The sequence below is a fragment of the Ylistrum balloti genome, unplaced genomic scaffold (genome assembly GCF_031769215.1).
Source record: "Ylistrum balloti isolate Yb309-2 unplaced genomic scaffold, AGI_CSIRO_Ybal_v1 Utg371816, whole genome shotgun sequence".
Classification (NCBI taxonomy): Eukaryota; Metazoa; Mollusca; class Bivalvia; order Pectinida; family Pectinidae; genus Ylistrum; species Ylistrum balloti.
In genome coordinates this window covers 100,591-124,872 of record NW_026782903.1, presented here as the reverse complement: position 1 = coordinate 124,872, position 24,282 = coordinate 100,591, and the positions used below count along the sequence as shown (strand labels likewise).

General features: G+C 35.8%; 2 protein-coding genes across 2 annotated transcripts; one reads left to right on the top strand and one right to left on the bottom strand.

The window, feature by feature from the left end:
* Positions 1-13,359: 13,359 nt before the first annotated feature.
* On the top strand, positions 13,360-15,186 carry LOC132563667 (Kruppel-like factor 18). Its single transcript, XM_060228407.1, has one exon. It carries the CDS (start codon positions 13,360-13,362, stop codon positions 15,184-15,186), a length of 1,827 nt encoding a protein of 608 aa, XP_060084390.1.
* Positions 15,187-16,499: 1,313 nt separating this feature from the next.
* On the bottom strand, positions 16,500-23,819 carry LOC132563666 (CD209 antigen-like protein D). The gene is made up of 5 exons (XM_060228406.1): positions 23,523-23,819; positions 19,342-19,432; positions 18,692-18,777; positions 18,034-18,121; positions 16,500-16,726 (listed from the first exon to the last, which is right to left on the bottom strand). Exons 1-5 carry the CDS (start codon positions 23,817-23,819, stop codon positions 16,500-16,502), a joined length of 789 nt encoding a protein of 262 aa, XP_060084389.1.
* Between the last annotated feature and the right edge of the window lie 463 nt (positions 23,820-24,282).

The window sequence follows — 24,282 nt, the reverse complement described above, 5'->3', positions numbered from 1 at the left end:
GACACAGCAACTCCCCCCCCCCCCCCCCCCATCACTTCTCGTCTTAGTTTACTGAAAAATCTAATGAAATAACTGTCTATATTTGAATCCCATATAATTCACCAATCACGCAATCATGCTTGATTTAGTTTAGATATTCAATGGAAAAGGATTTATATAAGTTGTTTAACTTGTTTTCAATTCCAATTCCTCTGTATACTTTGCTATGTATTATTCGCATGTTGTTATGCAATAAAAATAAAGTTTATATTAAACTAAGACCAAGGGACGACACACAAGTTATTTCAACTTATCTACTCCTACTCCCAATATATGTTTAGGAGTTGGAAACAATTACTACCATAAAAACCTGAATATATCAACAATTATTACGACTATTACAATCACAATCTGTTTAAGGATATAATGAAAGATTACATTGGATGTTTCAGGTCTCGAGTAAGATGACGATTTCTAAACAGAATTGTGTCTAAACTGAATGTAATATTTAAGATAGTAGTAAACTTTCGGATCAGAATATTCATTTAATGTGTTTGATAAATGACACTCTTGAAAGAAAAGTGAACGACTTTCCGACAACGATTACCGATCCGAATTAAAGGAACCACGATGATGTCTAACGTGTGCAGAAACTAGGGACCACCGACACCATAAAACAAGGACCTAAGGAATATAGTTTTAGTACATCTGACTTCAAACATGATATGAATGAATCTAACGAAAGTAGTGAACGAACTTCTTTTGGAACACTTTTAAGTATCTGGTAAGGTAGGCACTAACTTGAGGTACGCTATAATTGTTATCTTATTGTTACGCAAAATTAATTTGTGATGTATCTTATAATAATTATAACCGCTGAAGATTTCTTTGTTATATTTCGGTTAAATCGTTTCTCAAGGCCAGATTCAAAGTATAGAACATTGATATTGGTAGATGAGTGAAGACCTGTAATACTATGGAAAGAATATCTATTCGTTTTCTCTGCATCTTTTCATATTCAAACCTAGTACATCCCATAAGTTACAAGCCTATTCGAGGACTTATAAGATGTACGTTGTATATAAAAAAGATCATCAAGCATAGGTAAGTGTTCAAGTTTCCTTAAAACATTCAATTATACGTAAGAGAAGTATACATGGCCTTTTGCAGGAACAATGGTATTTTACCCATGAACCACCTTAACTGAAGGCTGTCTGTAGAATCTTAAGGGGCAACATATGAAATGGGTTTTAAAATACAAAATGTCCCTTGAACCATATTTAGAATAGCAAATCATAGGTGTACGACAGAGGTCACTATTATATATATATTTAAAACAATTATCAAAACAACAGTGAACACTACGAAATTAGATTTGAATAAGTCGGAACTGCTTTTAACTATGACCTCAAACATTAAAATCAAAATAATGCAAAATCAAAAAACTTTAAAACAAGGCATTTTTTTTTTTTTTTTTTTGACACGAAAATGTTAAAGGAAGGGATGCAACTACTTCCGGTTATCCGGTCTTCCGGGCTGTAAGACACCCTCTGAGAGATGAAAAGGAGAACATTGAGCCTTGTGTATAGAATAGATGAAAATAAACACCAGATTATCTCTATTCACTTTTACCTTCTAAAATCGGCAATACTTATAACTACGTTCCAGGAACATTGATGTAGCCATTTGAAGTATGACTTGTTTCCGGTTCCTCTCATCAATAGTCAACATTACATTTGTGGAAATTGTTATGAGAATGCTTATCGTTATTTCTTTACTTCATGTATATATTTAACTGTACAAGGGCAATAACTATATTTAGATTCGGAAACATGTTTCCAACTTATATTAATCCTTCTCCGTTTCTGAAAAGAAGCTTTAAATCTTAGATATTTTGAACAAAGAAAAATATGCAAATTTCTTCATCTGTAAATTAATTGTTACCGAAGTATGATATTTCAGTTGAGATAGGATAATCTAACAGAGTAAAACAACGTATACGATGGTCGCAAAAGAGCCGACATTTTGATCTCATCTTCTTCATTACATGAGCATACAGGACTATTGACAAGGTTTCTACTGAATAGATAGAAATTTAGAGAACTACATTCCAACCACAATCTGGCATAATGAATATGACCCAGTCTACTGCCACTATAGAAATAGGGTAGAACTTTGTGACCTAGTACATTTATGTGATTTTTCAGTTTAATTACTGACGGGTCATTCTTTTATTCTATCCGGCAATGCATTACAGAGATTAACAACGGAAAAGATGTCATGATAAGGTACAAAAGTTATCACTAACAAGAGTATTGTTATCATGGATATTATATTTGCGATGTAGAAGAATTTTTTGGAGGTACTGTGAAAGAAGAACATGAACCATTCTATGAAAATTTAGACGGCAGTTTTGGTATTTTCATACGTTCCAGCCAATCAGAGCCGAGGATTGACTGTGACATATTCCTGTAGAAACTGATCCTCATACTGAAGATAGGTCTTCGTGGTGATGAGGATTTCATAAGATGACGTAACTAAAGCTCTGATTGGCTGATGGCCGATCACAAATGTACGAGTCTTCCGATATGTTGCAATCGCCAACCAGTCATTCTATATCGAAACACACCACTAAGGGTTAGTCCTTATTTTTTTTCGGAATCCTTTCCATATGTGTCTTTGCGACATCGTCTGACGTAAGAGCGGAACCAAATCTTGTAGAATTTTGTTTTGTTTCATTTCCAATGCCGACAACGACTGTGTCGGAATAGAATATTCCAACTGTGTCAAAGAAATGTTTTCACATTCTGTTTTCAAAATATCGTTAAAATCGTCCCTAAAAATGTCCGAAAGGGGTATCTCAGCTTACCGTTCCCCTTGCTGTATGAGATCAGTCACAATATTAAAATCTGCCTCGCTCACATAATCCGCTTACACCGGAATAATTTTCTTAAAGATGAACGATATGATCGGCAACAAATAGAAAATACTGCCCTTTTTCAGCCTCTTTCAATCAACACATTGCCTTACATCGGTCAACCAATCATGTGCAAGTATACCCTTAATTGGACCATAATTGACTCCGCCTTGTACCTTTCAATCAGAACACCGGAGCTGACACCTGCAAGGGTGGTGGGAGAAGGGCCAAAGGTTAAATGCATGTAGCCGTCTTAATCGGTTAGATGTATTAAGTGAAACCTTCAGGGTTTTGAAAGGGCTACGCTTTGTTCCGCCCCTTTCAAAACCCTGAATATTTCACTTAATACAATTACAAAGAATACAATTACAGTCGGTATCAAAATTTGGAAGCGTTTAAATCTTCAATAGTTGACTGGACACAGAAAAAAATCATTGAACGAAGACGCTTTATTGAAATCATCTGAGATAACAGTGTCAGTGTGGAGAAGTGGTGTTTTCCCTATTATTGTGTAATAAAGAGTACACAGTTTCCCACCATTTCTTCACACTGAGATTAGAAGGTTTTCTAAGGGATTTGTGGTATACTTGGCTTCAGCCTGTTTGTGTTAAAGCGGCTATTACCTTGGATTTCAACATCGAGAAATGGAAAATTCGGCTTATGAATAATAAAATATATCCATAATAAAGCTAAACACGCGCCTATCGGAAAAGAAAAAAACTCATTGTGCAGAAATGCACAGGAATTGATACTTTATCTGTACACATTAATAGATATTGTTTACCATTCAACATGTGTCTATGTGTTTATTATGAAGGTTATGTTTATCACCACGGTCATTATTCTCACAGTAACACCAACAGTACCGTCATATTTTTACACTTCGAACGAAAGCCCCCAACTGGGCCTCACTTTGCAGTCAACAACAAACACACGTTTTCGGTAGTAAATTCAAGCGAATAACACTGCTATTTTCATTCAACATTTATCAGATAACACTTTTAGTAGTGTTGTTCATAACATGTTCATGCGTCAAACACTGGATATTGGATTTTAATCAATGACAGGCGGATGCGTTATAATTATAGGGCTGACGTTAAGCTAACCAGTCAAGCAGCAGCTTCGCAAATTCCGAATCCGTATTCAGTCCAAGATCTATCGATATCCTGTCTAATATAGATTCTTGCCTGTCCTCTTTTCTGGTCTGACTCCTTCCTCTTACGCTTTCTGGCACTTTCTGTATGGTAACTTTTAGGTTCTCGCGGTAATGTATAAATTAGATCAAGACCGCAATGTTAACATTCTTCATTTTTTAGATATCAATAAAAAAATGGTTGCAGTGACTTTTAATTTTAGTAATGAACAGAAAGTCTTAGTTTTGTAATATATTATTGAAAAGAGAGCGTTTTATCTCGTTTTCTAGTTGTGTTTTTTTAACATTATAGTCGCTCTAATATATTTGTTACGAATTAGACGAAATTTTGTCCAGTAATAGTGGACGTTAGTTTGGCATTTTTATGAACACGTTTACGTTTCTGAATAAACCTATGAATTTTATTTGACTTTCAAGGTGCTTCGTTAAGAATCTAGCAGTTACTGTTTTATTTGGAATACTAGCAATGTCAAGCAGTTTAACTTTACAGGTTTTTACTGGATTAGCTATATCATCAACATCAACCAATGTTTTCCAGTCAACAGCTCATAATTTCAAATATCAAAGAGCCAAAAGTAGCGCTTGAAACTTTGCTGCTCCGTCTTAGTGATATCAATAGAGCAGTAAATTGGACAGTGGTACCTTACTTGTTGATCAACAAAATTATCACCGATAATATGTTTGCTGATCATATTAGTGTTGTTAGTGCAGACTATATTCATTAATGAGGTAGAAACTTCAGTATAGAATTTTAGAGAATCTACTAAATCTGACAGATCAAATAATACAAAAATATCACTCAAGTGAGAACAAAGGTTATCGACTAGTAGATCAGCATTGAAATCACCTATCATTACGATATTAGAAATACCAGTGTTAAAACATGTTCGACTGATTTTGAGATCTGATACCACATGGTAACTTGATAGTTAGGAGGCCTGTAAAACCTACCGTATTAAAAATTAAAGAACTATTTCCAGTCATACACATTCTACAGTTGGTAATTCTAGATCTCGCCTTTTTTGCAGAAATATGATCGTTACCATACACAGATATATCACAACCAATACTATTGGGCCTACAGTGACAGAATTGATCATGATAACCAGGCAAGTTGAAATCAGGAGAAATACCATTCTCATTCAGTCACGTCTCAGTTAAGGAGTAAATATAGAAATATAGTAAACTTATTAAGTTCGGTTTAAAGTTAATCGAGCTTTTGTTTCAAACTTTGAACATTTAGATGAACGACAGAATATTCACTATCAGAAACAATATATGAAATAATTACCCATTGTTTAATGTGAAACAAGAACATATGTAAGTAATTAAGAATGGTGAATTAGCATCCAGTATTCATCAGCCAATGTAAAACTCAGTAGACCACATTTCAAAATTTTATCAAAATACCTGAACAAGCAACATTTCACGGCCTTGGTCATATGTTCTGTATAAGTACTATGATATAGGCAGACCTTGGTCATGTGTTCTGTATATGTCCTGTGACATAGGCAGTCCTTGGTGATATGTTCTGTATATCTAATGTGATATAGGCCGTCCGTGGCCATATGTTCTGTATAAATTATGTGATATAGGCCGTCCTTGGTCATATGTTCTGTATATGTATGTGATATAGGCAGTCCTTGGTCGTATGATCTGTATAAGTCCTGTGATATAGACATTGCTTGGTCATATGTTCTGTATAAGTCCGGTGATATAGGCAGGCCTTGGTCAAATGTTCTGTATAAGTCCGGTGATATAGGCAGGGCTTGGTCAAATTTTCTGTATATCTCATGTGATATAGGAAGGCCTTGGTCATATGTTCTGTATATGTCCTGTGATATAGGCAGTCCTTGGTCATATGCTCTGTATAAGTCCTGTGATATAGGCTTTAATTGGTCATATGTTCTGTATATATCCTGTGATACAGGCAGGCCTTGGTCAGATGTTCTGTATATCTCATGTGATATAGGAAGGCCTTGGTCATATGTTCTGTATATGTCCTGTGATATAGGCCGTCCTTGGTTATATGATCTGTATAAGTCCTGTGGTATAGGCCGTCCTTGGTTATATGATCTGTATATGTCCTGTGATATAGGCCATCCTTGGTCAGATGTTCTGTATATCTCCTCTGATATAGGCCGTCCTTGGTCAGATATTCTGTATATCTCATGTGATATAGGAAGGCCTTGGTCATATGTTCTCTATATGTCCTGTGATACAGGCACGCCTTAGTCAGATGTTCTGTATATCTCATGTGATATAGGAAGGCCTTGGTCATATGTTCTGTATATATCCTGTGATATAGGCCGTCCTTGCTTATATGTTCTGTAGATGTCCTCTAATATAGGCAGACCTTGGTCATATGTTCTCTATATCTCCTGTGATATAGGCAGTCCTTGGTGATATGATCTGTATATCTCCCGTGATATAGGCCTTCCTTGATCATATGTTCTGTATAAGTCCTGTGATTTAGGCAGTCCTTGGTCATATGTTCTGTATATCTCCTGTGATATAGGCCGTCCTTCGCCATATGCTCTGTATAAGTCCTGTAATATAGGCAGGCCTTGGTCATAGGTTCTGTATATCTCATGTGATATAGGCCGTCCTTGGTCATATGTTCTGTATATATCCTGTGATATAGGAAGGCCTTGGTCATATGTTCTCTATATGTCCTGTGATACAGGCACGCCTTAGTCAGATGTTCTGTATATCTCATGTGATATAGGAAGGCATTGGTCATATATTCTGTATAAGTCCTGTGATATAGGAAGGCCTTGGTCACATGTTCTGTATAAGTCCTGTAATATAGGCAGGCCTTGGTCAGATGTTCTGTATATCTTCGGTGATATAGGCCGTCCTTGGTCATATGTTCCGTATATATCCTGTAATATAGGCAGGCCTGGGCCATATGCTCTGTATAAGTTCTGAGATATAGGCTTTAATTAGTCATATGTTCTGTATATAACCTGTGATACAGGCAGGCCTTGGTCAGATGTTCTGTATATCTCATGTGATATAGGAAGGCCTTGGTCATATGTTCTGTATATGTCCTGTGATATAGGCCGTCCTTGCTTATATGTTCTGTATATGTCATCTAATATAGGCAGGCCTTGGTCATATGTTCTGTATATCTCCTGTGATATAGGCCGTCCTTGGTTATATGTTCTGTATATGTCCTGTAATATCGGCAGGCCTTGGTCATATGTTCTGTATATGTCCTGTGATATAGGCCGTCCTTGGTCAGATGTTCTATATATCTCATGTGATATAGGAAGGCCTTGGTCATATGTTCTGTATATGTCCTGTGATACAGGCAGGCCTTGGTCAGATGTTCTGTATATCTCATGTGATATAGGAAGGCCTTGGTCATATGTTCTGTATATGTCCTGTGATATAGGCCGTCCTTGGTCATATGTTCTGTATATGTCCTGTGATATAGGCAGTCCTTGGTCATATGATCTGTATATGTCCTGTGATATAGACATTGCTTGGTCATATGTTCTGTATAGAGTGATATAGGCAGGCCTTGGTCATATGTTCTGTATATCTCCTGTGATATAGGCCGTCCTTGGTCATATGTTCTGTATATGTCATGTGAAATAGGAAGTCATTGGTCATATGTTCTGTATATGTCCTGTGATATAGGCAGTCCTTGGTCATATGTTCTGTATATCATATAGTTGGTCTATGTATATCTCCTGTGATATAGGCAGGCCTTGGTCATATATTCTGTATATATCCTGTGATATAGGCTTTAATTTGTCATATGTTCTGTATATGTCCTGTGATATAGGCAGGCCTTGGTCATATGTTCTGTATATGTCCTGTAATATAGGCAGTCCTTGGTCATATGTTCTGTATATCTCCTGTGATATAGGCCGTCCTTGGTCATATGTTCTGTATATGTCCTGTAACATAGGCAGGCATTGGTCATATGTTCTGTATATGTCCTGTAATATAGGCAGGCCTTGGTCATGTGTTCTGTATATGTCCTGTGATATAGGCAGTCCTTGGTCATATGCTCTGTATAAGTCCTGTGATATCGGCTTTAATTGGTCCTATCTTCTGTATATCTCCTGTGATATAGGAAGGCCTTGGTGATATATTCTATATAAGTCCTGTGATATAGGCCGTCCTTCGTTATATGTTCTGTATAAGTCATGTAATATAGGCAGGCCTTGGTCATATGTTCTGTATATAGGCTCCTTGGTCATGTGATATAGTGATATAGGCCTTTGGTCATGTGTTCTGTATATGTCCTGTGATATAGGCAGTCCTTGGTCATATGCTCTGTATAAGTCCTGTGATATAGGCAGGCCTTGGTCATATGTTCTGTATATGTCCTGTGATATAGGCAGTCCTTGGTCATATGCTCTGTATAAGTCCTGTGATATCGGCTTTAATTGGTCCTATGGTATATTAATCTGGTATATGTTCTGTATATCTCCTGTGATATAGGTCGTCCTTGGTTATATGTTCTGTATATGTCCTGTAATATAGGCAGGCCTTGGTCATATGTTCTGTATATCGCCGGTGATATAGGCCGTCCTTGGTCATATGTTCTGTATATCTCCTGTGATATAGGTCGTCCTTGGTCATATGTTCTGTATATGTCCTGTGATATAGGCAGTCCTTGGTCATATGCTCTGTATAAGTCCTGTGATATAGGCAGTCCTTGGTCATATATTCTGTATAAGTCCTGTGATATAGGCAGTCCTTGGTCATATGCTCTGTATAAGTCCTGTGATATCGGCAGGCCTTGGTCATATGTGATCTGTATATGTCCTGTCTGTATATATCCTGTGATATAGGCAATGTCCTTGGTCATATGTTCTGTATATGTCCTGTATATAGGCAGGCCTTGGTCATATGTATATCTCCTGTGATATAGGCCGTATTGGTCATATGTTCTGTATATATCCAGTGATATAGACAGGCCTTGGTCATATGTTCTGTATATGTCCTGTTCTGTATATAGGCCGGCCTTGGTCATATGTTCTGTATATCTAATGTCGATATAGGCAGGCCTTGGTCATATGTTCTGTATATCTCCTGTGATATAGGCCGTCCTTGGTCATATGTTCTGTATATGTCCTGTGATATAGGCTTTAATTGGTTATATATTCTGTATATATCCTGTGATATAGGCTTTAATTGGTCATATGTTCTGTATATCTAATTCGATATAGGCAGGCCTTGGTCATATGTTCTGTATATATCCTGTGATATAGGCAGTATATTGGTCATAGGTTCTGTATATCTCATGTGATATAGGCCGTCCTTGGTCATATGTTCTGTATATGTCCTGCAATATAGGCAGGCCTTCGCCATATGCTCTGTATAAGTCCTGTGATATAGGCTTTAATTGGTTATATGCTCTGTATAAGTCCTGTGATATAGGCTTTAATTGGTCAGATGTTCTGTATATATCCTGTGATACAGGCAGGCCTTGGTCAGATGTTCTGTATATCTCATGTGATATAGGAAGGCCTTGGTCATATGTTCTGTATATATCCTGTGATACAGGCAGGCCTTGGTCATATGTTCTGTATATATCCTGTGATATACGCCGTCCTTGCTTATATGTTCTGTATATGTCCTGTAATATAGGCAGGCCTTGGTCGTGTGTTCTGTATATCTCCTGTGAGATAGGCCGTCCTTGATTATATGTTCTGTATATGTCCTGTAATATAGGCAGGTCTTTGTCATATGTTCTGTATATATCCTGTGATATAGGCCGTCCTTGGTCATATGTTCTGTATATGTCCTGTGATATAGGCTTTAATTGGTCATATATTCTGTATATATCCTGTGATATAGGCTTTAATTGGTCATATGTTCTGTATACGTCCTGTGATATAGGCCGTCCTTGGTGATATGTTCTGTATATATCCTGTGATAAAGGCACGCCTTGGTCAAATGTTCTGTATATCTCATGTGATATAGGTCGTCCTTGGTTATATGCTCTGTATAAGTCCTGTGATATCGACTTTAATTGGTCCTATGTTCTGTATATGTCTTGTGATATAGGCCGTCCTTGGTGATATGTTCTTTATATATCCTGTGATAAACGCACGCCTAGGTCAGATGTTCTGTATATCTCATGTGATATAGGAAGGCCTTGGTCATATATTCTGTATAAGTCCTGTAATATAGGTAGGCCTTGGTCATATGTTCTGTATATCTCCTGTGATATAGGCCGTCCTTGGTCATATGTTCCGTATATGTCCTGTAATATAGGCAGGCCTTGGCCATATGCTCTGTATAAGTCCAGAGATATAGGCTTTAATTGGTCATATGCTCTGTATAAGTCCTGTGATATTGGCTTTAATTGGTCATCTGTTCTGTATATATCCTGTGATACAAGCAGGCCTTGGTCAGATGTTCTGTATATCTTCTGTGATATAGACCGTCCTTGGTTATATGTTCTGTATTTGTCCTGTAATATAGGCAGGCCTTGGTCATATGTTCTGTATATCGCCGTCGATATAGGCCGTCCTTGGTCATATGTTATGTATATGTCCTGTGATATAGGCCGTCCTTGGTCATATGCTCTGTATAAGTCCTGTGATATAGGCTTTAATTGGTCATATGTTCTGTATATATCCTGTGATATAGGCCGTCCTTGGTCATATGTTCTGTATATGTCCGGTGATATAGGCCGTCCTTGGTGATATGTTCTCTATATGACCTGTGATATAGGCAGTCCTTGGTCATATGTTCTGTATAAGTATGTGATATAGGCAGACCTTGGTGATATGTTCTGTATATATCCTGTGATAAAGGCACGCCTTGGTCAGATGTTCTGTATATCTCATGTGATATAGGAAGGCCTTGGTCATATATTCTGTATAAGTCCTGTGATATAGGCCGTCCTTCGTTATATGTTCTGTATAAGTCCTGTAATATAGGCAGGCCTTGGTCATATGTTCCGTATATGTCCTGTAATATAGGCAGGCCTTGGTCATATGCTCTGTATAAATCCTGAGATATAGGCTCTAATTGGTCATATGTTCTGTATATATCCTGTGATATAGGCCGTCCTTGCTTATATGTTCTTTACATCTCCTGTGATATAGGCCGTCCTTGGTTATATGTTCTGTATATGTCCTGTGATACAGGCAGGCCTTGGTCATATGTTCTGTATAAGTATGTGATATAGGCAGACCTTGGTGATATGTTCTGTATAAGTCCTGTGATGTAGGCAGACCTTGGTCATATGTTCTGTATATCTCCTGTGATATAGGCCGTCCTTGGTCATATGTTCTGTATATATCCTGTGATATATAGGCCGTCCTTGGTCATTTGCTCTGTATAAGTCCTGTGATAAAGGCTTTAATTGGTCATATGCTTTGTATATATCCAGTGATATAGGCCGTCCTTGGTCATATATTCTGTATAAGTCCTGTGATATAGGCAGGCCTTGGTTATATGTTCTGTATATCTAATGTGATATAGGCAGGCCTTGGTCATATGTTCTGTATATGTCCTGTGATATAGGCCGTCCTTGGTCATATGTTCTGTATATCTCCTGTGATAAAGGCCGTCCTTGGTTATATGTTCTGTATATGTCCTGTAATATAGGCAGGCCTTGATCATATGTTCTGTATATCTAATGTGATATTGGCAGGCCTTGGTCATATGTTCCGTATATGTCCTGTAATATAGGCAGGCCTTTTTTATATGTTCTGTATATGTCCTGTGATATAGGCAGGCCTGGTCATATGTTCTGTATATCTAATGTGATATAGGCAGGCCTTGGTCATATGTTCTGTATATCTAATGTGATATAGGCAGGCATTGGTCATATGTTCTGTATATCTAATGTGATATAGGCAGGCCTTGGTCATATGTTCTGTATATCTAATGTGATATAGGCAGTCCTTGGTCATATGTTCTGTATATCTAATTCGATATAGGCAGGCCTTGGTCATATGTTCTGTATATCTAATTCGATATAGGCAGGCCTTGGTCATATGTTCTGTATAAGTCCTGTGATATAGGCAGGCCTTGGTTATATGTTCTCTATATCTAATGTGATATAGGCAGGCCTTGGTCATATGTTCTGTATATCTAATGTGATATAGGCAGGCCTTGGTCATATGTTCTGTATATGTAATGTGATATAGGCAGGCCTTGGTCATATGTTCTGTATATCTCCTGTGATATAGGCAGGCCTTGGTCATATGTTCTGTATATATCCTGTGATATAGGCAGGCCTTGGTCATAAGTTCTGTATATCTAATGTGATATAGGCAGGCCTTGTTCATATGTTCATCAGATGAATTAAGACGTATGATATTAGGTAAATATGACGTCAAAACAGATGAATTCAGGCGAATGACATTAGGTAAATATGACGTCAAAACAGATGAATTAAGGCGTATGATATTAGGTAAATATGACGTCAAAACAGATGAATTCATGCGAATGACATTAGGTAAATATGACGTCAAAACAGATGAATTAAGGCGTATGATATTAGGTGAATATGACGTCAAAACAGATGAATTCAGGCGAATGACATTAGGTAAATATGACGTCAAAACAGATGAATTAAGGCGTATGATATTAGGTAAATATGACGTCACAACAGATGAAATAAGGCGTATGATATAAGGTAAATATGACATCAAAACAGATGAATTAAAGCGTATGATATAAGTTAACTATGACGTCATAACATGAATTCAGGCTTATGATATTAGGTAAATATGACGTCACAACAGATGAATTCTTAGCCTTGACGAGAAAATTCACACTTAAAACGACACGAGACTCATAAACACATGTGAAATCAAAACAAATTTAACATACTTTTTATTTCCTGAAACCGTTCAAGATGATTACTCTAAAGCATGTACAGTTCTCGTGCTAATAATGTAGCTGTGTAATTTTGCTTTGGTAACCACTCCAATAAAACACTTTTTTTGTTCTCATGGAAACAGAGAGTGCAAATCACAAATTTCTGTTTTTCCATCTCAGTTCTCTTAGACAGTTTTAGGTAATAACCTTTTACAAATATGAAGCTGATACTCTAGTAGAAGATCTTCATCGCAATACTTTCAATTGGATGGAACTATTAAATAGAAATGTGCGATATTGAAGTAAAAGCGACATTTTCTTTCCACAATTATGGTTTGAATGCCGCCCTAGGCGCGGGTCACTTATTTCCCTCACTATATAAAGGGACAGAGTTCTGACGTTATTCAGTAAAGGAAAGGAAGGACGCGATAACTTTCCCTGCACCACGAAGAGGACTAATACGAGACTAGAGAGCTTTGCCTGCACCACGAAGACGACTAATATGAGACGAGAGAACTTTGCCTGCACCACGAAGATGACTAAAATGAGACTAGAGAACTTTGCCTGCACCACGAAGATGACTAATATGAGACTAGAGAACTTTGCCTACACCACGAAGATGATTAATATGAGACGCGAGAACTTTTCTTGCACCAGGAAAATTACTAATTTGAGACGTGAAAACTTTGCCTGCACCACGAAGATGACTAATATGAGACGAGAGAACTTTTCCTGCGCCACGGAGATGACTAATATAAGACGAGAGAACTTTGTCTGCGGCACGAAGATGACTAATATGAGACGAGAGAACTTTTCCTGCGCCACGGAGATGACTAATATAAGACGAGAGAACTTTGTCTGCGGCACGAAGATGACTAATATGAGACGAGAGAACTTCACCTGCACCACAAAGATGACTAATATGAGACAAGAGAGCTTTGCCTGCACCACGAAGATGACTAATATGAGACTAGAGAACTTCACCTGCACCACAAAGATGACTAATATGAGACCAGAGAGCTTTGCCTGCACCACGAAGATGACTAATATGAGACTAGAGAGCTTTGCCTACACCACGAAGATGACTAATATGAGACGAGAGAACTTCACCTGCACCACAAAGATGACTAATATGAGACCAGAGAGCTTTGCCTGCACCACGAAGATGACTAATATGAGACTAGAGAACTTTGCCTGCACCACGAAGATGACTAGTATGAGACTAGAGACATTTGCCTACACCACGAAGATGATTAATATGAGACGAGAGAACTTTTCTTGCACCAGGAAAATTACTAATTTGAGACGTGAAAACTTTGCCTGCACCACGAAGATGACTAATATGAGACGAGAGAACTTTTCCTGCGCCACGGAGATGACTAATATAAGACGAGAGAACTTTGTCTGCGGCACGAAGATGACTAATATGAGACGAGAGAACTTCACCTGCACCACAAAGATGACTAATATGAGACAAGAGAGCTTTGCCTGCACCACGAAGATGACTAATATGAGACTAGAGAACTTCACCTGCACCACAAAGATGACTAATATGAGACCAGAGAGCTTTGCCTGCACCACGAAGATGACTAATATGAGACTAGAATGCTTTGCCTACACCACGAAGATGACTAATATGAGACTAGAGAACTTCACCTGCACCACAAAGATGACTAATATGAGACCAGAGAGCTTTGCCTGCACCACGAAGATGACTAATATGAGACTAGAGAACTTTGCCTGCACCACGAAGATGACTAATATGAGACTAGAGAACTTTGCCTACACCACGAAGATGATTAATATGGGACGCGAGAACTTTTCTTGCACCAGGAAAATTACTAATTTGAGACGTGAAAACTTTGCCTGCACCACGAAGATGACTAATATGAGACGAGAGAACTTTTCCTGCGCCACGGAGATGACTAATATAAGACGAGAGAACTTTGTCTGCGGCACGAAGATGACTAATATGAGACGAGAGAACTTCACCTGCACCACAAAGATGACTAATATGAGACAAGAGAGCTTTGCCTGCACCACGAAGATGACTAATATGAGACTAGAGAACTTCACCTGCACCACAAAGATGACTAATATGAGACCAGAGAGCTTTGCCTGCACCACGAAGATGACTAATATGAGACTAGAGAGCTTTGCCTACACCACGAAGATGACTAATATGAGACTAGAGAACTTTGCCTACACCACGAAGATGATTAATATGGGACGAGAGAACTTTTCTTGCACCAGGAAAATTACTAATTTGAGACGTGAAAACTTTGCCTGCACCACGAAGATGACTAATATGAGACCAGAGAATCAGTAATTTTATTATATTGGTTTTTCAAAGACACATGTGTATATCATTAAACCTTTCCTCGCTCAAATGACTGCTTCAGATATGTAGAAGCTTACAATTTCGTTCATTTCTACCCCTAGTGTTGATGATTCATGACGATTATGTTTAGAACATGCGATCTGTATATAACTACATGCGATGTTTGCACGACAAGTGTATTTTGTGACAATCTTCAAATGATCCGGGGTACACTTTTCCAAGCATATAAGAGTTCTCTGGTAGTGCGTATTATATATATTGAATAATAATAATATAAAAAAATATGTATTCCCTTTTCATTTCGGCCATATTTTGAAAAGTCCTATTCGATAATCATCAACCATTAAAGGCCGCAACTATATACGGAAGAAAAGAAATGACAAAATTCCAATGCATGCAAAGGTCGCTGCTTTTATTCAAATAAGGTGCAATCAAAATGTCTATTTCACATTTTAAAACTTAATACATGACTGAATATCAATAACGAACAAAATTTTAAATATATTTTTCAAAACTGTTTTGATAGATATCCACATTGTTTAATAAAAGCCGTCATTTCATGCGGAAGAATGATATTAAATTTTCACAATATATGTAAAGGCCGCTACGTTCATTCAAACATAGTGCAATTGATATCTTCATGTATATTTCAAATTTTAAAAATCCTTTCCTGTTGACACAATATCACGGTTATAAAAGATGCATATAAATGTTAAAAACTATCCGAGTATCACCACAATCAACAACATGTTTTTATTTATCCATTTTTCAATACAGGTTAATTTCACTATGACATGAAAACTTGCACTCACCTCACATGCACATGAAAGACCATAGCAGTTGAAAGGACGTTAGCCAATATAAACCCGAATAAATGTTGAAACCTAACAACCGAAGAAACTGGATGTAAAAGTCTATAGCACGTACATACGTGACTCTAAAAAAGTATCAAATACACAGACTGTAGACTAAGCTTTTCATGTGTGTTGGTTTCCGGAGCAATGCTTCATAACATGTTTGACTGTAAGAGGTTGATCACATAAAACCGTGTGTGGTTGTAGTACGACCAATGCGATTTGGTCTGCTGGTAGTTCAACTTCTCCACATCAGGTTAAATTCCATAGAGATTGTCAATGTTCTGAACCTTTCTTGGTGATTTAGAAGATATTACACGTTTTCATGATTAGATAAGCAATCTTTGAACTGACATTGCAAAACCGTTCAAAACATTCTAACACACCCCAGACTTCTTCGAGCAGTGCACTGACTACACTGCCCCCAAAAAAAGTACTGCATTTTTCCTATGGTGAAATAGATAAATGCACTTCACAAGCGGCATCTGCTTTATATACATTGCACTGAATATTATTCCATTCCATGTTTGTCTGTTGAACAAGAACACAATTCTCATAAGGAAAGTTAGGCTCACCAGGAATCCATTTCGGATTTAATACAGGAATACCAGGCGCCCAAACCCAATCCCAATCAACCATTCTGTCGTTTGCAGCAAGAATGAGTTGTTGTATACCTGTGAATACAAATGTATGAACACTTGACTCGACGTGTTGGTAGTTGGCCATGTATAATATAAAGACTATTTTTTCGATCGTTTTACAGAACCTCAATACACAATATTTGTAGATAACACAAAAAGTATTGTTGTTTTCCCTGATCATTTCATTTTCAATGATTCTCGTTTTCGCACTTAATTCCATCCTCCTTGAAAATATAGTAAAGTAAACAAAACAACATTCACAATACATTGGTTTTCTGTAGGCTATGAATACAATCATATGGTCATCACTCACAGTTACGCAAGTGTCAGTGTATGGTAACTTGGTGATAAAACGTGCGGTAAAATGCTTTCAGTGGAAATTAGCCTAATAGAATTGTAGAAATTAGCTTAAAGGGTTTTAATTTTTTTTAATCTTACCTCAGAACAGAATCTACATATACTATCGGACAGTTCACGTGATATGGGTATCAATATGGCCGCTGACGTTACTATAAAAATGGATCACTTGAAGATTTTGAACGTCCCCAAGAGTTTCATTTTATCGCAATAAAGTTTTACTTAGTAAGTTACAGTCATTCTATTAAAATTTAGCGTGTCAATCGAATTGATGAGAGGATAAACACTTCTGACAGAATGACATATGATTCAATATGTCACACCACGTGGAATAGTCAACTTAACAAAATATCAATATTACACATTATGAATGCTTTTACAACTAACTAGTTTATCAGAACAAGAATGAAATAGACTGTATCATACAGCTGCTTCGTCCTTCCGGGAGTACCAATGGTGCGACTTGTGAAATTAAAAAAACTAGTGGAAAAAAAAGGCGAATCTAAATATACTTAGATATATAATGTTAGTGGCTCCTCAAACGTATTTTCATTAATTTTGATGCTCCCAATATTGGTACTGGAAAGTAGAGTTAGCGAGAACATAACTTATTTGTTTTCTTAGAGAATTTAGTTTGAATTGATTTTTTATGTTCACACCAAACCATGGGAACTGAAAAATGAATGAGCAGTTTTTATTCCCTAATTTTTAGACGGATGACGGTACTGTTGAAAACACGTATGGAGTTTATAAAAGAGATGGTATATAAAAGCCATGACTATTTATATTTTCATGTCGTATAACCAGTATTCAGATTAGAAGTGCAAGTCTAGTTTTCGTACAATTAAACAAAATTATTGTTTTATGTCAATGTGTTTGTGTCAAGACAAAAGTGTTCAATGCACCATCTGAAAAGTTATCTTCTCTTGTTTGGTCCAAGACATTCTATTAGAGTGTTGTTAAATAAGTTTCATTAATCCTACCTCTTGTTGTCATTTCCGACTGGAGGAAGGTATTCACCTCGTCGTCATCGATCCCTAACATGGAAGAATTCATTGCTTCACAAAGCTCCTGTGTAATTTCAATAAGCTAAATACAATAAATTATATATCATCTTAAAACAACTTATTTATTACATTTAAGAGTATATATAAATTGCATTGGGTGGTAAAGATTGTTATGAAACATTAAAGTTAAAATCAATGATAATGGGGATTGATGTTTGTTAATCTTTTCTCTCATTAAAAATTAATCGGTAGAAAATGTTAGTATTAAATGGTTATATGACAATCACACTTCATACCTTTTTAATCAATAACGATTAAATATCATATGGTTTTAATATCATTCACATTTTATGTTGAAAGTCCTAGATATTGAGGATGACTGGATTGAATATTCAGTGCCTAATGTCGACATGACATTGTTCCGTTTCTCTTAAATATGTTATTGTGAAAACGTTTTCGTATTTGATCTTTAGTCCTATAAGGGAGATGTATTGTACTTTGTCTTAGCCTTGAAATGAAAAGACGCACTTGATACTTAATACTCAGCACTGAAATCACACATGTTTGTATATTGTCTTGATAATGAGATTTGGCCTGTTAGAAGGACTTAATATACAGAGTAAAATAACTTTACCATGTTCTGATCGGCAGTTGTTCGCTTCCCCAGAAAGAGGTAACATTTGTGATTAAAACGCACCCAGTCCGCAGTGGGGCATACTTCTGAAATAAATCAACAACAGTAATGAATGAGATACTACTACCTGGATAGCAGCTTGATCTTATTTACTTTATATCCATAAATTCTACAAATGAGTAAAATATTACAAGTATTCGTCTCAGAAATTCAAATTTAATTGCCTAGATAAAGAAATAATTTAGAGCTTCAACAGACTAATACAATAATGGCGTTTGGAGCATTTTAATTATCTCCCACTCATGATATGGGATACACATGTCGCATGTGAAACATGCATTTTTGTACACTCAATTACCTTTATGACGGCACAATAACACACTCGTCCAAGCACTACATGTCTGTTAATGACAATCTTGCAGGCGATGAATAAGTGAAATATTGCTATTGAAATTTTTGTCCACATTTGTTATAAAGTGTTCTTTAGGTTTGAGATATAAACATATCATAATGTTATTCCCCAATGTGGCTTATAGCTATATTTTATTTTATTCTAAAAGGAACATGAAAACATCAGCGGAAATTGACATCAGATACTTCTTAGAAGCAAATGACCAAAAACATGAACTGAGAAAATGACTGAGATATACCTTGTTCAAGACAAACATGGCTGCCATCTTCTGTGTCGACGCAAACTTCAATTTCAGAACTGTCGCTATTCATACTGTTAGAACTGCTTACCTGTAATATGATTATGGAGGCTAAATCAAAAGCAGTTCAATTGTTAAGAATACATTGGCATAGATAAATTATGGTGTTGTTCAATGAAAATAATGGGAAAGTCTTAGGGTCGTCGTAGTAATCTCATTGAGAAATATTACATTTCTTTTTGCATTACGAAGCAGGAAGTGTTTGATGCTCATTAGTTTGCCTGTTGATTCGGTATGCATGGCGGATGCCGTCGATGAAGCTTTCTCTTCAGAAACATCTGGTCTTATTATCCTTGTACTTTTTCAGATGTCTTCGTGTCAATCTTTCTTTTATTATTCATATTTTGCCCTTTCGGATGACATTTATCCTTTTCTTGTTTTTTTTTTTTTTTTTTATAAAATTGAATTTTAGAAAATAATAACTATTTTGAAACCGGCCAGGTATTGACAAAATATTAAGTCTACATAAATGTTTTATAGAAGTTTAAGATATAACTGTATTTCTTGGAGAAGCCAGAGATAAGTTTAATTCTGCTTTACATATAGATTCACTATGGCCTGAAATTGTGCACTGACATAATGATTTATGTTCATTTATTTCATTTTACCGATTTTATACAGTAACGCTAAATGATATTTATCATTAATACTATCACTGGATAGTATGGATAAAATATCAAATTAATTGTTTGTTTTGATAACTAATTAGTATGGAAGCATCACCATTTATATAGTATAAAATATAAACAAGTAAATGTATTCATAACCTCTTATCTATATTCTCCTATGTAAATAATTTGTTAAGAATGCATTACTGAGCATCATCACTCTTAAGTTACTTTATTGTTTTAAGTAATAACGCGGGTTGTTATTTTTGCGCTTTTAAAATCAAGCATCTGGACATAATAAAACGGTATTTCCCCAATTAACTTACCGTATTGTTAAAAATAATTACCTCCATATCCACAAGCACCTGTGACCTTTAGAAGGGCTCTGAGCACAGTTACTTTTTAATTACTTAGAATCGTCTAAATTGGGAAATAGTATATCTTTTTTATACAGGTTTTCATATAATAATTTTGCTAAACTGTCCCTTTCAAATAGAGACTCTACTGCATTATAATGCTAAGGATTACTATAAAAACAACAATTTATTTAATTTCGTTGATGTCATGGGTACTTTTAAACAACGAATTAATCTGTCGTTGAATTATTGAAGTCAGTTTAAGAAAATTATTTGATCTATATTTACATCACAAAATCAAGTTGCCACAAAAAGATAAAATTATGGGAAAAACCATTAATATAAAGTCCAACTACGAAAATTTAAGGTTTTATAATTATGCAATATTTTTTTAAACGGTGAGCGTTATTATATAACAATGATATTAGCATGAAATCAATTAACCATATCGCATTTTAATCTACCCCTGAAATGATTGTCATTTAGAGAATACAAAGGAGCTCACAACAACATTGATTTAGACATCCCTATGGATACCAAATCAATGTTCATGCGGAATTTCTTTTTGGATGGGAAATAATTGTAATGTTAATAAAAAGAAATAGTAAAGTGAATGTCGACAAAATATCTTCGGGATGTTATTAGAGTCATGAAATGAATTTGTAATCATTTCCATCACAATTATCGCAAGGAACAATACCCTAAAATATCGTATGAGTAAGGTAATTTATATCACTAGTTCAAATCCTTGTATTTCAGCAAAAGTGCAATGTATGTTTGGTGCAGTGCATTCATATACCAAGTACATTATCAGCCCACGGTTGTGGAGAAGGTTTCCTTGGAGTTTTGATCATTAACATTTTAGGTTAAAGTCATAAATTATATTACACCATGATAAGAACCCTATCCCTAAGCTCCCTGGAAGCCATGTCCTTTCTTCTTCTGATCCCGGAGGAACAAGGTTAATTATTTTTAACGCCGATGAGATAAAATAGACCAGTCAGTTCCAAAAAGGGTGTCCAGTGATAAAATTCTTCTGCACTGTTGGTAATGTTCCTTCAAATACGAGACAATATGTATCAAAATTAAAGAGTGTGTGTTCCCAAATCAGTAATTGCCTTACATCTGCCCATCACGATTAGATCATGTCTTTATCATTTTCTTCATTCGCATCCTAGATTTCAAAATTTAGGCCCTTAACATTACTTATGAATCCTAGAAGGACGAAAAAACTGCATAGTCCAGATTAATGGTTTGACTCTACTCTAATTAATTCTAAATTTGTATTGAAAGTTGTAATTAACATGTTAGTCATGTACTAGTTTACAATCTGCCTTTTTTCGACATCTGCATATATGCAAATGGCGATTAGATTGACGAGTAGGAAAAAAGAAAATTCAAAGCATGGACAATTATCAAAGCACAAAAGGCTATTTCATTGTAACACATTTACGTGGTTCTTAAGTTTATTTTTTTACTCCATATCTGATTTTATTCTTCTGTTTATCTAGAGCGATTGATTTCAAAATTATCTATTGCGATTTTTCAGTCTTGATCCGTCATGAAGTCGGATTTCACAACGGGCATAAAGACTGAGTTCCAGAATATTTTTTTATAAATATACCTGTACACATTGTATTGACATTAACATCAAGTTCAGTTTTTTACTTAACAAATCCTGACAAAACATTATTTACATTTATTTTTTTTTGACACGATCATCATTTACTGCAGTGTCCAAAATGTTTCCTACAAAAGCAACCGCAGTAAACTGCGAGTACAATTGCACAAAATGATCTGTCAACAACCTGGATTTATTTGGATAACCAACGGTTGTGGAGAAGGTTTCCTTGCCTAACAAATTGAATGGGTTTTTTTTTCTCTCTTTTTAATCTTTTAATTGCACACCCTATGTTGCCCCGGAGGTTTCTGTTAATTCTGTCAGAAATGTCCGGCACTTGCCCACCAACACTCGCACAGCTTCTGTCACTAAGATGTCAGGTAGAAGTACTCCTTTTTTTTCCGATTGCAGTTCGATATATTCTGTCGGGTTGTTTTATTATTTCATTTTGTTTTGTTTTGTTTTATATTCATGTAATAACATACATTCATTTTGTATTTGTTCACCTTCACACACTATTAATGCGTATAAACACATTAGAACAATCGATCCTCACTTTATCAATAATAAGTTGGTTGTTATAATTAGTAAATATTTTAGTGTCTGATGCTAATTTACTTAATTACCAATAGGTATAACTAGAGGTGGTTTGAGCGGTTGTGCCAATCTCCACCAACAAAAACTTCCTCCGGTTATATCTATTGACGATACAATCCAACTATAATCCATAATGTATATTCATACAATAACATCCATTCTGTATTTTTACACCTTCACACACTATTAATGCCTATAAAAACCATCTGATCACTATATACATTTTTAAATACCTTATTCTCTTAATTGATTAATGACATTTTGTGCTACATGTAGCGGAAATGTTTTCTTTTGCTTTGAGTTAATATATAAATATAGATTATCTTTTAATGAATTACAATTTTTTTTTACCTGTTTCTGCTATTGTTTAAACCCGATTTTGGTATTTCAATTCGTTCCTAGCTGACAACACATATTAATAATGTTTTGCACATGTCACATCCATAAAGAGATGGTAAATATGTTCGACGCAAACTTTATAAAAATGACATTTCCCATTAGAGTTCCCAAACTTGCTTATTTTATAGATTCTTTATATATTATATTATGAAAGCATTTTCTTTGAAATTCTTTCATTTTCTTGGTAATAATCGATAAACCAATATTATTCCAAATCTGGTTCCAAATTGAAAATGTTTTCAAAAATTCGAATTCCCATTTAATTTGACATTTTGGCTTGTTATTTAACTTCATCATCAAGGTTTTCAATTTAACTTTTTAAAACGGGATTTTTCGATGGCTCTTATCAATTAAATCACAGTCAACATCAATTTTAGGATATGCACATTGCTCCATTTGATTTGAGTTCCAGAATAATTGTATATAATTCTTTGAAAAACAAACTCATTGTATCACGTCTTTTTTTAATACCAGCTTCGTGTCGCAAGATTTTTTTTTTATAAAATTTGGAAAAAAATATTGAAAAGAAGACAATCTCACCTGTTGTGTTTGAACGTCCAAAAGGGAAGACATAATACCAGTTTCTGCGGTTGTCATCATGAGGTCACATGTCAAATGATCCCGATCATGATGAATTTTCTCACAAAGTTTGTATCGTTTACACACTTTTAGACACTGCAATACTCCAATGGTATCTAAGTGCATGAAGGCCTTGTAGTGGGAGCTCGATTCCTTGTGTAAACTGCTGGCACACAGACCGTGTCCGTCAACGTGTAAAAACGTTCCTAAGGCGAATATCGATATTAGTATAAGATGCTGAAGTGAAACATTGCTCATGTCGATGTCATTAAAATTCACAACTCCTTAAGCATTACAGAATTTAATATAGCAGAGAAGTAATTCTAAAGATATTTCAATGTTATCTCTGTACATGTATTTACAGCTTCATGTCTATCAATCGACGCAGATAACAAATATATTTGTTAGGTGTCCATTCAGCATGGTAATAAACACATCTACAATATGACAGGCTTTATTGTAAGCAGTCATTGGTTAAAATTTATATGAATGGGTTGGTGGAGAATTATACCGATCCAGTGAGTGAACACTCAGGGGCGACCAGGTTTTAAACATTATGGCCATTGCAAGGGAGATAAATCCACGAGATCTGCCACTGAAACAAAAACAAAATTGTAATAAAGGTGTTTTGTTCACCTCTTTATCCATACCATGCAATATTTTATACATTTTTTGTCAAGTTTAAGAATACCTATGCAGTACTTCTCAAGAAATAACAATA

Excerpts from the sequence above, each read along its gene's own strand:
- LOC132563667 (XM_060228407.1), top strand. The coding sequence starts at position 13,360 with ATGAGACGAGAGAACTTTGCCTGCACCACGAAGATGACTAAAATGAGA.
- LOC132563666 (XM_060228406.1), bottom strand. The coding sequence starts at position 23,819 with ATGAGCAATGTTTCACTTCAGCATCTTATACTAATATCGATATTCGCC. Across the intron at positions 18,778-19,341 it reads CCATGTTTGTCTTGAACAAG|AAGTATGCCCCACTGCGGAC; the intron begins GTATATCTCAGT and ends GATTTATTTCAG. Across the intron at positions 16,727-18,033 it reads GTCGGAAATGACAACAAGAG|GTATACAACAACTCATTCTT; the intron begins GTAGGATTAATG and ends TTGTATTCACAG.